This window comes from Onychostruthus taczanowskii, unplaced genomic scaffold (genome assembly GCF_017590055.1).
Source record: "Onychostruthus taczanowskii isolate IOZ18803 unplaced genomic scaffold, ASM1759005v1 scaffold63, whole genome shotgun sequence".
In the NCBI taxonomy this organism is placed as follows: domain Eukaryota; kingdom Metazoa; phylum Chordata; class Aves; order Passeriformes; family Passeridae; genus Onychostruthus; species Onychostruthus taczanowskii.
The window spans coordinates 106,384-122,086 of NW_024504012.1; the positions used below are offsets into that span (position 1 = coordinate 106,384).

At 39.8% G+C, this 15,703-nt stretch overlaps 1 protein-coding gene across 4 annotated transcripts in view; it reads right to left on the reverse strand.

The window, feature by feature from the left end:
• The window catches only part of LOC121344292 (BMP/retinoic acid-inducible neural-specific protein 3), a 180,382-nt gene that overhangs the window by 28,440 nt on the left and 136,239 nt on the right, over positions 1-15,703 (reverse strand). For 2 of the 4 annotated variants that reach the window (XM_041420111.1, XM_041420113.1), the window contains one exon: positions 6,434-6,632. In XM_041420111.1, the coding sequence (XP_041276045.1) occupies positions 6,434-6,632 (199 nt within the window). Of the gene's footprint in view, positions 1-1,297; positions 1,315-1,384; positions 1,391-6,432; positions 6,633-15,703 lie in introns of all 4 variants that reach the window. The other 2 variants (XM_041420112.1, XM_041420110.1) reach the window with 2 other exon arrangements.

The following is a 15,703-nucleotide window of genomic DNA, read 5'->3' on the forward strand; positions in this document are numbered from 1 at the left end:
CTTTCCTTCCAGAAATAAGGAGTTAATATGTTAAAATATTTTTTCTAAAGTTATTAAGAAGTTTCGTCTGTGTTTGCCTTCAATTTCTGTTACCAGAATAAGATCCTTTTAAAAAGTGTCTGAACTATTGATATAATTATCACCTTCACTTTAAATTATATGGTTATATTAAGCATCCAGTCTTTTCAAAAATTCAAATACTAACATTCTATTCAAAACTCCATGTTTTTGTGTGCACTTGCCATACCTTGGTGTTCTAAGATTGAAATTCTTATTTACTTGAGATGCTGATAATCTTCATTTGCAGCTTATTGCACCAGGTTTCCATTTAGTTATTATGCAAGGAAGATGCAATTTTTTTCCCACTGACTTATTACTGTATTTACATTACCTCTCTCCTTTTAATATTTTTGTTTATATCTTTATTAAATCACAGATGGCGCTGATTAAATTAGACCTTAAGTGATGCTTTTTCATTATGAAATTATTTAAAGTGCATACAGATAAGGTTCATGCCTACAATAATGTCCTGTACTGAGTGTACTCACTTAAAAGGATGATTAGTGAAGGAACCCATTTGAATGACACAAAAGGAATGAAACCAAGTTATAAACTGGCACTTCTGAAGGAAGAAATTAAAGCTTCCCCTCTCTTCCATCTCTTTCACTAGTGGCTGGATATTAAAGCAAATCAGAGGAAATCATTGCTTTCCTTCTTGAAAAGTATTTGGGAAAGGGAAGATTCTCCTTCTCCACCCAGACAGCTAATATTTCTTTTAATGCTCCCAAGCACAGAGATTCCAGTCCTCTCCCTTTGGTTCCATAATTTGGGTGGATGTGAGTGCCAGCACACCCCTAGCTCTGCTTCACACCAGGGGTTTCACTGACAGCATCTCAAGGGTAGAATCAGGTCTTCTCGTCCTGGGATTTTCAGTTTCTCAGCACAGTCATTGCATTTGAAATTAAACTTTACTTCTGTGTCCACCCAAACAGAAAGAAAAGCCATTTTCCCTCCCCAGAACACAGTGACAACTGTATAACTACCCCTTTGCTTGCTGCTTCACCTCCTCTCCTGGCCATATGGGAGCTGCAGTGGCCCTGTGCAGTACAATTGATATTTACTAATTCCCTCCACATATTTTTTCTTTCACAAATGAAAAGGTTCAGCCTGAAGGTGATGATACAGTGAGAGGTGGCTCACGAATGTCACCCTCTAGCGGGGGTGTGAGCCAGCAGGCTCAGCCTAAGCCTGTGAGGAAAGTTGCCCTCACCCAGTAAGTGGGACATCACTTTCTAACCTCATTTGAGGAAGATGCTGCTGGAACCCAGAGCTTGGACTAAATGCCCAGTTTAGTCCTTTTCTGAGGGTGGATGCACTCCACAACAAATCTCTATCAATGATATTTTTTCTCCAGATGAAGGAGAGGAATGATGAGGAGGACTCCATTGATATCAGAAGGCTAATTAATTACTTTATTATACTATATTATTCCATATTATATTACACTATATTACATTACATCTAAACTGAATCTGCCAAGCACTCAACTCTGCACACAACTGCACAACCTCTCGTGACTGTCACCGACAGTCCCGACACACACACACACACCTGGCCCTGACAGGCCAAGGAAACAAAACACCATCACTTTGGGTAAACAATCTCCATATTGCATTCGACTTTGGCACAAACACAGGCACAGCAAATGAGATGAGAATTGGTTTTGCTTTCTCTGAAGTTCAGAGAATGCAAATCCCAGATTATCCTTGGGAATTTGTGCCTCGCTTTTCTCTGTGGAGAGAAATGTGGCTACAAATCCCCTCCAAAGATTAACCACTGCTCCTAACCCAGAAATGCACCAGATGAGCTCAGGGCACACACGTGTTTTACACCTCAGCTTGCTTCCTGCAAACCAAATGTTCTGTGCTCCTCGTGCTGTTCAACAGCCCTCCCATCTGTATTTTACACCTCCTGCTGATTCCTGCAAAGCAAAATGTACTCCCAGCCACATTCCTGCACAAAGGCTGCAGCAGGAGCTGGCCATCAGGTAGGATAACAAGTTCTGCAAAGCAAAATGTACTGTGCCATCTCCCAGCCACATTCCTGCACAAAGGCTGCAGCAGGAGCTGGCCATCAGGCAGGATAACAAGTGCTGCATGCAGTGGACTCTGCCCAAGAGAACACAAGAATACTCCCTGTTTTTAAGGCTGATGTGTTAATGCAATGAGAACACACTGGAAATAAAATCACCTCAGCCTCTTGAAGCAGCAGAGCCTCAAATTCATGAAGGCAGAAGCTCACCTGGTAGTACTACTCTGCAGAACATGTTTCTTCTTTGGAGTGCATTGTTTTTTAAACCTGTTTTTCTCTTTATCTCTTGAAATGGAATGTTATATTAGCCCATCCTTTATGCACAACATGGGAGCAGATTACCTACACAGAAACTTCTCTGCACCTTGTTGGCTTTGAATTTTAGTTGGTATTTTTTTGCTGAACTCAGAAAACTGTTAAATACTCCACTGATTACAGATTGATTGATTAATTGAGGTGAATTTTAAAAGTTACACTCAGCAGTGCCACAATGGAAATCTAAGGGTGTTTGATGTACCTTGGCATGATCTGACTTTCAGGAAAAGGACCAAACGTCTGTTTCATGTTAATGAAAGCAAGCTTAAAAGCTGGGCAGAACATCTGGAACTTGAAAAGATTTGCAGTGAACAGAATAAAATAAAAGTTGCAGTCCTGGGTCCACCCCCACTGTACACAAAGTGCTCCAGTAAATTGTTCTGACCCCGAGTGCAAACTGAAAGAAAACTATCTGTACTTTATTCTAGCAGAAGAACATAAACTATGTCCAAAAAGGAAACATGGAAATTTAATTTCTTTAACCTGCAAGTTAATTGAGTCTTTTTTTTTTTGCTGTGAACAATGATGTTAGGAGAGGATTCAATGGCATTTTGGTTTCAGGATTCGAAAATTAAAATATTAATGTAATTTAGTATTATGATTACTAAGTGGCTTGGTCTCTAGGAAATATGAAAGAAATTGCAAGCAATTCTGTGTAACTCATTAATTAAGTCCCATTTAAAACAATCAGGCAACAATTTGTTTCATGTTCAGGAAAGAAATTTTGTAGCCAGAGAAAAGAGATTATTTTTTTCAGTAATTAATGATAACCTTGACCGTATGCAGGAGCTCCTTCAGGCGTGACCAAATGATTTCTGGCAGACTGCAGAGATAAATCCCTATAAAACTCCAGTCTCAGAGAAAGTTTTCATGAATTACATTAAACTTTGAGGACATACCTCCCAGTTTCATGAAAAACCAACCCTCACTCCTGAAATATCCCTTTAAAAATGCTTTATACATATATTCTATTGATTAGTGAAATTCAGTGTAAAATTAAACATTAGCAGAGCTGATTTTACTCACTGCCAACACCATGACCTTTATTAAAAGTTGAAGCATTGCCTCTTTAATCTGTATCTGAGAGGACTCCTGACCAAAAATATTAAAAAGACTATTTATGTCTTCATTAACTCAATCTAATTTCTCTTTCCAAAATAAAATTCACCCAGTAGCAGGGCCCAAACACTAACCTGAAGGAGTTGTTCAGAAAGCCCTGGAAAAAATGATATTTTGTTCCAATTCCCCTTCTTGTTTGTTTGAAGCCTAGGCTGTGCATGGCACACAGAGTCATAGACTGGTTTAGGCTGGAAGGGACCTTAAAGATCACAAAGATGTTTTTTCTGCTTTTATTTCTATCTTCTCTTGAACACAAAAAAAATTGTACTGGGGTTTGGTTCTCTTATTCCCCTCACTGTCTGCTGAAATGTTTGATGTTACAGCCTGAGCAACGGCTCCTGTTTCTCCATGGCATTACTCAGGTATTCTTTCTACATTCACTTACCTCTTGGCAGGTATCAAAAATTCAGTATTTTATCTGGATTAGGTATATTCTCACCATGAGGAATATCTGAAAACTGTTCTGTCAAGGTCCTGTTTTCTTTCTCACTATTGGTCTTTTCACCACTGATATTCCTTTATCCAATACTTTATCTTGATCTATCAGATTTTTTTTTTTAAATGGGCTTGGACATTAAACCAGTTTCTTTTGACCTTTTCCCCTCACTTCCTATTTTAAAGCTCTGCTTATCAGCCATAAAAGCCTGGATGTCAGAAGGCAATTTTCCCAGATAGTCAGATGGAATCCAACCTTTAAAAACTGTCTTTTAGCAAATGTATCCCACTGGCAAAGTATTCCCAAGCCTGCTTCAACACTGATATTTGAGTCATCTGTTGCTCATCACTACATCATACGCCCTATCTCCCTCTGTAGTGACAAGAACAAAATTCAGAGTAGTCACTAAAATGAGACTTAATTAACTCAAAAGTAAGTGATGGTATTTCTGAGTTTGAGATACACTGCAAAATCAAACTGCTGTGAAAGTTTGGTGCAACTCCCTGTAGAACAGGCAGACTCATTGCTGGTAACATTTGCTGTGACAGAATCGTGGGATACCTTCAGGTTGGAGGGGATCTCAAGCATCATTTGGCCCGACATTTTTGGCAAAAGCATGGCCTTGAAAAGATGGCCCAGCACCCTGTCCTGCTGCATCTTAAAATTGTGCAGCACTGGGGAATTCACTGCTTCCCTGGAAAGGTTATCCCAGTGACTGACTGCTCTCATTGTGAAACATTTTCCTCTTTTGTCCACTCAGAATCTCCCCAGCAGTACCTTGCACCCATTTCCTCTGGTCTTTTCCATGTGACTCCTTGTAAAAAGGGAGTCTCCATCTTCTTTGTGTCCCCCTTTAAATATGGAACATGGAAATAAGGGCTCTCCTCAGCCTTCTTTTCTCACAGCCAGGCAAACACAAGTCTCTCAGCCTCTCCTAATGAGGCAGCTTCCTGTTCTATGATCATCTTTGTGGCCCTTGTCTGGACCTTTTCCAGCCTGTCCACATCTTTTTGGCACACTGCCACATCTTAATATTGAAAAATAGATTGTGAAGTTGCAAGTTCTGCATTGAAATAAAAGAAATCCTTTCTATAACAAGAAAGCTGTATTCTGACCAATCCTTGCAACTTTACATATCTCACTTCATCTTTATCACTGCCATTATCTATGGCAACCAAACATTGCTCCAAAGCCCTACAGAGTATATTTTAGAAGACCTGATTATTTTAAATTATTTGGAATCTATTATGTTCAGTTTTGGGGAGGGCAAAAGTGAGTCGGGAGTGTTTCTTGTGTTTTAAGAAGCTCTGGGCTCCTGCAGAAGTCATTCATGGTGAATTATCTCTTTGCAGGATGCTCATTCAGGTCATGGCCAAGACACACCCAGGAGGATACGAGGCTCTGCAGTGATTATATAACCTCTCTTGGCAGAATGTTTTCTAATACTGAAATGACCCCACGAGCGAAGTTTTGGTTTCAACTAAAAGATCACACCAAAGCACAATATGTAAAAGAAAGGGAGAATGAAAGCTACAAGCACAGCCTCCTGAAAGAAGGGGGAAGGCCTTTGAAAGCAAAGAGGAATTGATGGTGCTTGAGCTGGCAACAGCAGAGTGGAAAGCAGGGGAGTGTAAAGTATCCCTGGCAGTTCTGGAACACTGAACCTAAACTAGATTTCTTTAAAATCAATGGAGAAACGTGCTAAATGCAGGAGTCACTGGACTATCCCACAATGCGTGAGCTCAGAAGAACAATGTCCTTAAAATCTCATTCATTTCAGATTTACTATAGTGTCATTGCACTATTTTCAACACAGCAATTTTCAACCAGGAATCAAGTATACCCACTTTATGCTAATGTAGGTTTGATTAGCTGGCTTTCAGGATCTCTCTCTGTTTCTAGGAAGGACTCAAACTCTTCTATTTTCTTTCTTCAGGCATCCTTTGCAATCTAATCCATATTTGACAAACGAGACGAGAAATCAATTGTGTGTAGTATGCTTTGTATAATGACCCGCAAAGTTCCTAAAGCAGTTGTGCCTGCTCCAGAGCAGTTATTCAGGATTCTGTACACAATTCCTTGGCACTGGTGCACCTGGCCATGTGCCACAGAAAACATGGCTCTGTAAAACAGAGCAAACCAAATGGGATGATGAATCTGTGCTCGTGTCACATCTAAGTTGCCTCCTATCCTACACAGTCACAAACAAATCAGGATTTATTCTGACCTTTCTCACTGTATTTAGGAAAACAGGAACAGAGTGATATTGCAAGCTGGGACTACTCCTACAAACCTGAAGACTGTACTCTGTGCCTGTACCATTCCCACATCCACAACCTTGAAGAGATTTTAGTGCCACTTTTGGATTTCTCAGGGTTTCACAGAGTGTTCCTCACTGTCTCAGGTTGAGCTGGGTGTGTGTTCTGTCCCCATCTGTCAGAGGTGGGGCAGCTATCCTCTGCTCATTGGGCAGGCTGTTTGTGGCACCTCTTGCTGAGGCTGAAGAGTTTGTGCACCGTTCTCTGTGCCTTGAGGAAGAGTTGCTTCATGCTGCTCTCCAGCTGCTCGTAGCGGCGTTGGAAGTTAGAATCCATTGTCCACAAATGCATCACAGCAGATGTGTTCAGGAAATAATTCATAGGCAGCCTCTTCATAAATAATTTGAATTCGTCTGGAAAAAAAAAATCATTAATAGTCTTTAATTATGCGGCTATGGTTATTCTTGCAGCTGAAATTAACTTCTGGTTTGTTTTTTTTTTTTCTCAAACCAATTTTCATAAACTCAGTCTTTTGAAATTTTAAAATTGAGCATTTTAACTCTTTCAAACTAGAAAGGTGACTACATTTTTATTGGTAATATTAGAATAAAGCCAGCAAAATCCAATATTTATGTAATTTTTAAATTAATATTAAAGCAAATACAAACATTTTTCTTATTTCTCAACCTGGGTAATATGAAGATTAAATAAGAATCAGAGTTTCTTACCTTCAAATCTGGGATCTGAAAGCAAATGTGCATTTAATGATCAATGTTTATTGACTCATTTGAAGAACATCAGAAACTGCCTTAAAAGAAGTATATTCCAATACTTAGGACATGCAAGTAAATGTGATTTTACAGGCCATTGCTCTTATATATATGTTATTTCACCCGACACAAGCCATTAAATTAGACTTTCATAAGTATTTACAATTAAAATGGAGCCTTTCAAGCATTTTATGGTACTTCAAAATTTTATGACACTTCAAAAATGTTCCCATAACTTCTTTTTTGTCTCTAAAGTGGTGGAAAGGAGTTCTTCAATCTCAAGGTCATTGTTACTGTGAGCATGTCATGCTTTGTGACTTGTTCTGGTAGCTCAGTTCACACAAGAGATGTAGACAGAATCTTACTAACAGAGTTTTATGAATCAGGGAGTCTGTTTCCATAAGTAGAATGATGTATAACTCCTGAACCTAAATAAACTACCATTAAAAAGGCTCAAGATACTGGGTAAATACGTGAGAGTGAGTGGCACACTTGAGCACACATGTTTATCCTTTTTCTTTCTTGTTTTTGTATATCAGTATGTTTCCTTGCCTGCCCTCCTGCCTGCTGCCATCCTCCCACCCTTCACAATCCTTTTTTTTTCTTTCAGCTTGTTCCTGCAATGGAGTCACTCATCCCACAGTTTGGCTTTCACCCTGCCAGATGCTCCTTTTGGATAGTTTATATTTCAGCTGACTATGTGAAAGCAAAGATCCCGCTGCCTGAAGTGGCCTCCCTCTTCAGAGGAAAATAATCATAATATTTAACATTGATGTGATTTTAGGTTGCTCCTGGAAGATTGGGGAAAACGTCCGCTCACATCAAAGAATACACCATTAACATCCTTGTTTGTAAGTCTTTTGGTTTAGCTTTAGTTTAGGATTTTAACATTCTTACACAAAGCAGGCAAAAATATTTTCTTTTTTGTGGATGCAGAAAAAGAGATCTTTTGTAAATAAGCTGTAGTGACCCTTGACCACATCCTGAAGGACACAGGGCAGTGATGGAATACAACAGTCCCTCTTCAGCACAGTATTTTCTGTCATGGGTGAAGACTCAAAACAAAAAGCATTGAAAGGTCTTCTGGAAGGTAAAAAAATGAAAATCAAGGGAAAATGATGATGATTTTATGTTTAACAAAATGTTTTTAATAATTCCTGTGGGAATGTGTTGTTCATTTTGCCCTCATGCCTTCATCTGTGCACAGCCCCTGTGCTGTCCTTAGGGCAGGAGGGAAAGGAGCTGTTTCTTAATCTTATCAACTATTTGGAGCTTTCTATCTTTTCCTTTATGCCTTCCTTAATTTTGTCTAAGTTGGTTTTTATCCTCTGGCCAGCAAGAATGTCCATTACTGGGTGTACAGCTAATAATTTGAATTAATGGGAATATTTAATAAATTCTACATTACCAGATGAGCATATCAGTGAATCTTAGTGTAGTTTTGGGATAGATAGTTCTGTTTTCTCCTTCCCAAGTGGTAACTATTCCTTCCTTAGAATTAGAGAATAATTTGGGTTAGAAAGGACATTTACAGTCCAACCCCCACTGCAATGAGCAGGTACCTTCTCTAGATTAGGTTTCTCAGAGCCCAGTCCAACTTTTCCAACCTCTGATTCCTTGTTGGAAATGCCAAAACTTTCTTTTTAGTTTTAAGCAACTTTAGTCATGGGTTTGTTCCCCTTTGCCAAGCGGGAGAGGAGCTGGGCTCTGTTGTTGGTTTAATCTTTAAACCACCAAGGTTTTGGGTCAGGCTGGTCAGGGCCTGATAAGCTTCAACAAACAAAAAGGGACTTTTGGAGGTGTGGGATTTTAAAATTTACCTGTTGGGAGTCTAGAAGATATGGAGGAGGTAATCAGACATTAATCAGACATTAAACTGATGACTATCTCCCTGGCAAAGTTGGAGGCACCTTGTCTGAGAGAAGAATGCTAAGGGAAGCACAGAGCTGGACCAAATGAGCATGAAAGGCAAAAGGATCAATATCCAATAGAAGATCACACACCAACTAATGAAAAGAATTGTGTAATGCAGAACCAAAGAATCCTTTGCTTTCTATAAGTGTGTAGAATGTGAAAAATCTCGTAATGGACATGTGTAGCTGGAATGATTTCCAATGCACATCCTGGCCAGAAGAAAGGACTGCCTGACTCACTGGCAGCTCAAAGACGGTGTCAGAGAGTTTTGTTCCTTCCTGAGCTCAGTGACATCCTCACAGTGCCCTTCCCAGCCCTCAGTCCCTCCCATGTCTGCACAGAAGGTGTGACAGAAGGTTATACCTGCCTTTTCCCATTGGCTTGGTAAAGCCTTCCAAGTCTAAACACTTAAAAATATTAAAAATGGTCGTTTAAACAAACAAACAAAAAAAAAAAGTAATAGGAAGTAAGTTTAACTGAGCTGATACAAAGTAGGTCCTTTACAAAGCAGAGGTCTGCAGCTTGTAAAAACCAGACAAATTCTACCAGATTTAGAGGACTGAGAGTATATATGTATATAAATTTATATTCTGACACCTCTGGAGGGGGGATGAAATCCCAAAGCCACATTCCTGACTACCTGCTTAATTCCTAAGGTCTCTTTTCCTTTCTGTTCCTCTGAGGCACTGGTAAAGCTCCTTAAAATGAGTTTCATGAAGCCAAAACAAAGGCAACTCCCTCAGGAAACAACAGGCTCAGACGATGCCTTTTCAGCCCTCACATTGCTCTAACCAGGTATTTAAAGAACATTGTCACTTTGCTGTCCTCTGCTCGATGGCACTAATCTCTACAGCTAACAACTGCTCCATGCAGTGTTTGGAAGTGATAAGCAAGGTTTACACTCCTCAACTTGCAATGAAACAGCATTTCCAATCAGAAAATGGTTTTTTCTCCCTGTAATAAACATAATCTTTGACTACTCTTGTGCCCTGTTTGGTCCTGCTAATGAGCTCCATAATGCAGGTGGAGGAGAGACAGAGATAAAATGAGCATGGTTACACATTGCCTGCTGCATATTAAAAAATAAAAAAAAAAAAAAAAAGAAGAGAAGATAATGTGGCCATATCTTAAACAGACACATTTCATGATCTGTGAAACTACAACATGAAGTCCTAACACTGAGAGATGATTAAACTATTACACTCTAATCAACACACAGTGCCAGCCATTCCTGAGGATTAACAGCCAGTATTACAGTCCCAGGGGCGATAGAAATTGATACCTTAATTCATAAAATCAGGGAATATCCTGAGCTGGGAGGGACCCACATGGATCATCAAGTCCAACCCCATGCCCTGCACAGGACAACCCCAAAAACCAGACCATGATTCTTGATACCACATAAAATCTGATTACAGCACTTCCCTTTTTATTTTCACGTGGGTAGTACATGCAATATGATTTTATATATTCTTAACTAATTGCAAATAAGGTAAAAAAGGTAAAACATTATATGCAGTGGTGGGTCAAGCAAGTTCATTTTTTGGCTGGTTGTGTCTCTTTTCACTTCTCCTTTCTGCCAGGTAAATCTCCCTTGTGTCAACAGTGCCTGGAGATGGGAATGGCATCCCATATTTCAGTGGGAAAGAATAAATGAGAGATATCATAATGGGAGCAAACATTCCTGCTGAAATCAGGTGAATATCAGACATATTTAGGCTGTGAGAAATACCTAGAGCTGCAGAGATGTAAATTGGATCCTCAGTGTTATTTGGTGTCAGAGCAGGGCTCAGGGCTGGGTGCAGTGGTTACCACTCTGCAGACAGAGCTGGCAAAGGCCAGAAAAATCCAGGAAGCCTCACCCAAGGATCTGACAGTGCTCTGCTACAAGGGAAAAAGGTGCCATGCTTTATGCCTCCTTTATTTTTGGAAGGAATTTGAATGAGTTAGAGATGGGGCTTCTGAGTTGTTTTTGATGATGAGGTTTATTTTCTCTGTATTAGTAGGAAGGGTGAGTTTGGCTTACATCTTTACAGCACGGTTCAGAAGGTCACAAGACTCCCAGTTACAAGACTTTTTAAGGACTTGTTGACTAATAAAATACTGCTAACAAGGATATTTATGTTTTTGACAATCTTTAAATATTTCCTCTTTTGGATTTATGTTACAGTGTAAGCTTTCATAGAATATTATATTATGACATACAAACCTACAGGACTGCGTTCTAAACTCCTTGTTTACCTTTCTAACTACTTTTATTTCTATATCTTAAACTCTAAAGCTCTAAACTTTCTTGTATTTAGCTTAACTCTGCTTTAAACTCTAAATCCACATTCTCGCTTCTAGCGCCTAAGTTTGGAAGCCTTTCCCAAGGTCTCAGAACAAATCCTGGGTTTAATTCTAAGCTTTGGCTCACAGGCCGAAAGTTCTGAGAGTTCCTTGCATTTCAGATTCCAGCACCTGCTCTCTGTTGGAAGAGAACAGAAGCCCTGATCTCTCTGCTGTTAATATTTTGATTTTCCCTGGTATTTTCCTACAAGGCCTGTACAAGATTGTCCCACCTACACAGCACACTTCTGGTTTTGTTTGAGTCATTTATGAAACTACTCCAGGCTGCCAAAATGTTTTGGGTTAGCTTGTTTCCTAAGATCCCTTGTGGAGGGATCCTTGAAAGTCAGTGGATTTATACCTGCTTGGGGATTTAGAACACCAGGTTGTTAAAGGTGCTGCAGGCTCACATCTGACAGCAATGTCATGCTGGAAATACGAAAATACCAAATTTTATCATTGCACTTTTGTCTCCTATTTCCTTTAGAGTAAACAGAGCAAGTCCAGGACTGAGCTTTGAAACTGCCATTCCTGAAATTTCCTTTTAAATCATATGGGCACTGTTTCCCCATTCAGTGTAACTGGGATTAGCTCAGGACTAAGGACGTTGGAGCAATTTCCTCCTCACAGCCCAGAGATGCTCTGCACCAAGGCAGGGAAGAGCCTGAGCCTCTGCAGTCAGGGCAGCAGGAGCAGGGGATAAAACAACAGCTCCTTTAAGCCATGGCTTGTGTCTAGGGAGGTCTCAGAGATGTGCTTATGGAACACCAGAACTCCTAAGTAAAGAGAAAATTTGAATTTGACATGGATTTCTATCAAAGGAAATAGAATACTGGTTGGTTTTTTTCCCTGCTGGTTCTTATTATGGCTGAAATAATTGACAACATATATGTGACAATAATTAAGTGAGGTGAAAATCTACATAAAATTTAGGAGAACATAAAGCATAGTTTGAAACTAATCTGCATTTGGTAATATGCTAGGAAAAAATTGTTTCATAGCAAGAAACTTCAAGCCACCTTCTCTCAGTCTCCAAAAATGGCAGTTCCTGGGGAGATGACATTCCATCAAGCATTATTCTGTTGTTTCATTTAATGTTCTATTTTCTGATGAGCCATTTTGCCCCAAATGGAATAATATAATCTTATGGAAACAAAACTTTTAGCATTAGAAATTACAGCATAGTACTTCAGTAAATATATAATCCTGTCTAATTGCGGATTATGTCATCTACCCAAAATCAATTTTAATTTTTTTTTAACAGTATTCAGATCCTAAAAAAAGCAATTATGTTTTCTGGGCAAAAGCAGCCTGACAATAACTGAAAAAATTTAAGCATCTTTTGTTGACTGAAACATACTATTTACAATTTTATATAGTCTATGTATTTTCTAATATTAATAAGCATTTGGATTTTAGGGTGGTTTTTTTTTTCATTTAACAAAGATCAGTAAAAATATGTATATAGGAGAGAAGCCCTTTTTTGACATTATCATGTCAAAATCTACCATTAGAGAGCAATTGTAATGGGCTGTTTTGTCATTTCTCTAAATGAGGCTCTAAAGAAACCTTTTTCTCCCTTAAAAATCTTTACATCAGTCATTCGTACACACATCCTCTGTTTTAGTCAAGTTCTTTATCTTGCTCTAGAGGTATCAAAATTCTGCCATCACAGTCTAGAAGTGAGTAATGCCTCATGCCAAAACTGTTCTGCTTTGGCTCTGACAAAATGTTACAGTGGGATTAAGGCAAACTAACAAAAACCAAGTGGTCTTTAACACGTCAGGGTGTGATGTGTCTGAGCAAGCAACGATGTGCTGCTCCAAGCCAGAGTGCTTCAGACAGCTTCAAAATAAGCTCAGGTGAATTCTTGTTCTCCACTGCATTTCCTCTTTGCTCACTCTCACGATGAGGATTGCAAAGGATCCCTCCTCTGTACACAGCACACTGCTTCTTTAGGAAGCCAGCTCACTTCTTAAGCCAGAGTGCTGGGATCGGATGTTAAGTCAGGCTTGTTATTTCCTTGGGCAGTCTGGAGTCCAAGGAGAGATGCTCTTGTGCTTCAAGCATGTCAGCTCTGACATCAGATTAACTTTCTCAGAGCTTGTTGCAGTCAGGATTTGGAATCTGCTGCAATCAAGGCCCAAGTGCCCTCATGGGGAACAAATGTCTCCATGTCCCCAGCGCGAATCTCTCTCGTTTCACTTGATGCCTGCTGTCTCTCCCCACACGGAGCCTGGCTCTCTCTCCCCTCCCTGCACACAAGGTGGCTGCTCTGAGTGCTCTGAGGCCTCCACGCCCAAGGCTGGCCAGCCCCTCCTGGGGCCCCTCCTCTCAGGGCAGCTTCTCCACCTCTCCGAGGCCATCCCTGACCACACTCCAGCTTCCTGATGTCTTTCCTGCACCGTGGAGCCCCAGACTGGATGCAGCATCTGAATGTGGTCTGAAAAGCATTGAAGCTAATCCCCTCCTTGATCTGCTGCTCCCTCCTCTGTAGCACCCAAAATGTGGACTTGCTACTGTCAGGCCGCTTCATCCTCTGCCCCAGGAACCTTCCTGCAGGACTGCTCCTGGCCAGGCAGATCCAGCCCCAGCTGATGGATGCTCTGCCTTCCAGAGCAGGATTTTTCTTTTTTTTGCTGGACTTTGCCAGGTCCCTGTTGTGCTGATCCAGCTTGTCCAGGCCCTGCTGCATGCCAGCCCTGACCTTGGAGATTTCTGCCTCACTCCTTCAAACTGGCAACATCTTCAAACCCAAGGGCACTTTCTCCAAGTCATTGCTGAAGAAAGTAAAGGGAACGAGTCCTGGGAGATACCCTGGGTGTATTAAACTTTCCACCACTTTTAGGATTTCTCCCTTCCCCTCACAGGCCTGAACTCAGTGTGACTCCTGATGCATTCCAGCTGTGCCATTCCCCCTCTGAGCATCATCCCATCCATGAGATGATATTCCAGAGGCATGTGCCTGTAATAATGCATTTCCAGATTGCTGCCCAACAGATTAAAAACTACTTAAGGAACTCAAAACTTTATATTAAATAAAAATTTTAAAAAATTAATCTGCAGTTTCAGTTCATTCCTGTTGTGTTTTTCCTTCAAAGTAACCTGTCTCCTTGTCTCTGCTAATCATTTGTCTACACCTGGTTTTAATGGGACTCCAGCCTTTCTTTGGCACAATTTCTTCTAACAGCAAGCCAAAATAAACAGATAATATTGCATAAGGGAAAGCAGTGACAGCCAGAATCAGCAAGAATATTCAGACCAGAAGCTCTCCTTGAAAAAATGTAGGAAATATCTCTAGTAGCTCTAGTAGAAGTTTATTTCCCTACAGAAAAGGTGACACAGAGCAATAAAGGCAGCCAGCCCTGCTGTGTGTCCATTACAGGGCTGGTTATCTGCTGGTGCTGTAAACAAGACTATTATTTAATACAAATACTGGCTGGTTTTTCTTCCAGGTTAGGAGTTGGAAAGAAGACTGCCAGTTCATCACACACAACAGCCAAGGAAAGCTGCTAAAGCTACTCATGTCACCACCAAGAGGGCTCTTGAGTAGGACTGTACAAAGCAAAGAAAAGGTGAAAGGATTTTTAGAATTCCAAAGTTATCTTACATTTTCGTATAAATTTTCAAAATTTCCCAAATGCCTCTAATTCCTCTGAAATCCTCTAAAAGGAATATTGCAAAGTTTTCCTCTTTTGCTTTGCTTTGAATCAGTCAAAATACTTCACCTTGACAGAATATAAATTTTTTGTTGTTATGTCAACTTTATGTTGTTAAGTTTTAAGTTTCAAGTTTGTTCTTATGTCAAGTTTCATATTATAACATCAAAGTTATGAAGTAAAAAATTTTAAAGATTAATAAACATTTCAAAATGAAGGTTAAGCACTTTATTGTATTCCTAAAAATTGATACCAAAAACAAACAAAAAACCAAACAAAACCAGAACCAAACAAAAAAAATCCATAATTTTGCAGTTACTGAAAGATTATTCCTGGTTGGTTTATTTAAAGTAGTAGCTGTCTCTATATTTTGTAGCATCCTATGTATAAATCTGCTATACTTCAACAGACTTTTCTGTTTAGACTGCAAGCTCTTCAGAGAGGCCTTGCTCATATTATGTCTTTATACGGCAGTTACCACAACAGATCCCAAATTTAATTGTTGCCATTTATTACAAATAATAAAAATAATTTTGTCTATTGCTGCAGACAACTGCTTCTTCCTTGGAGTCCTCAGTGGGAGTGCAATCCGTGTAAGGGGCGAGAGTTCTAGTAGGAAAGATCTCTTAATTCCCATTTATCACACATTTTTCTGTATTGTTTGTGCAAACCTGTTGCTGTTCCAACAATGTGACCACCAATGTTATCATTCCTATTCCATAACAATGTTTTTTTGATTTTAATCAGGGCAATAAATATGATGGTGAGTCAAACACCATTGTCAGCTGTAAATCAAGACCTGAAAGCACAAAG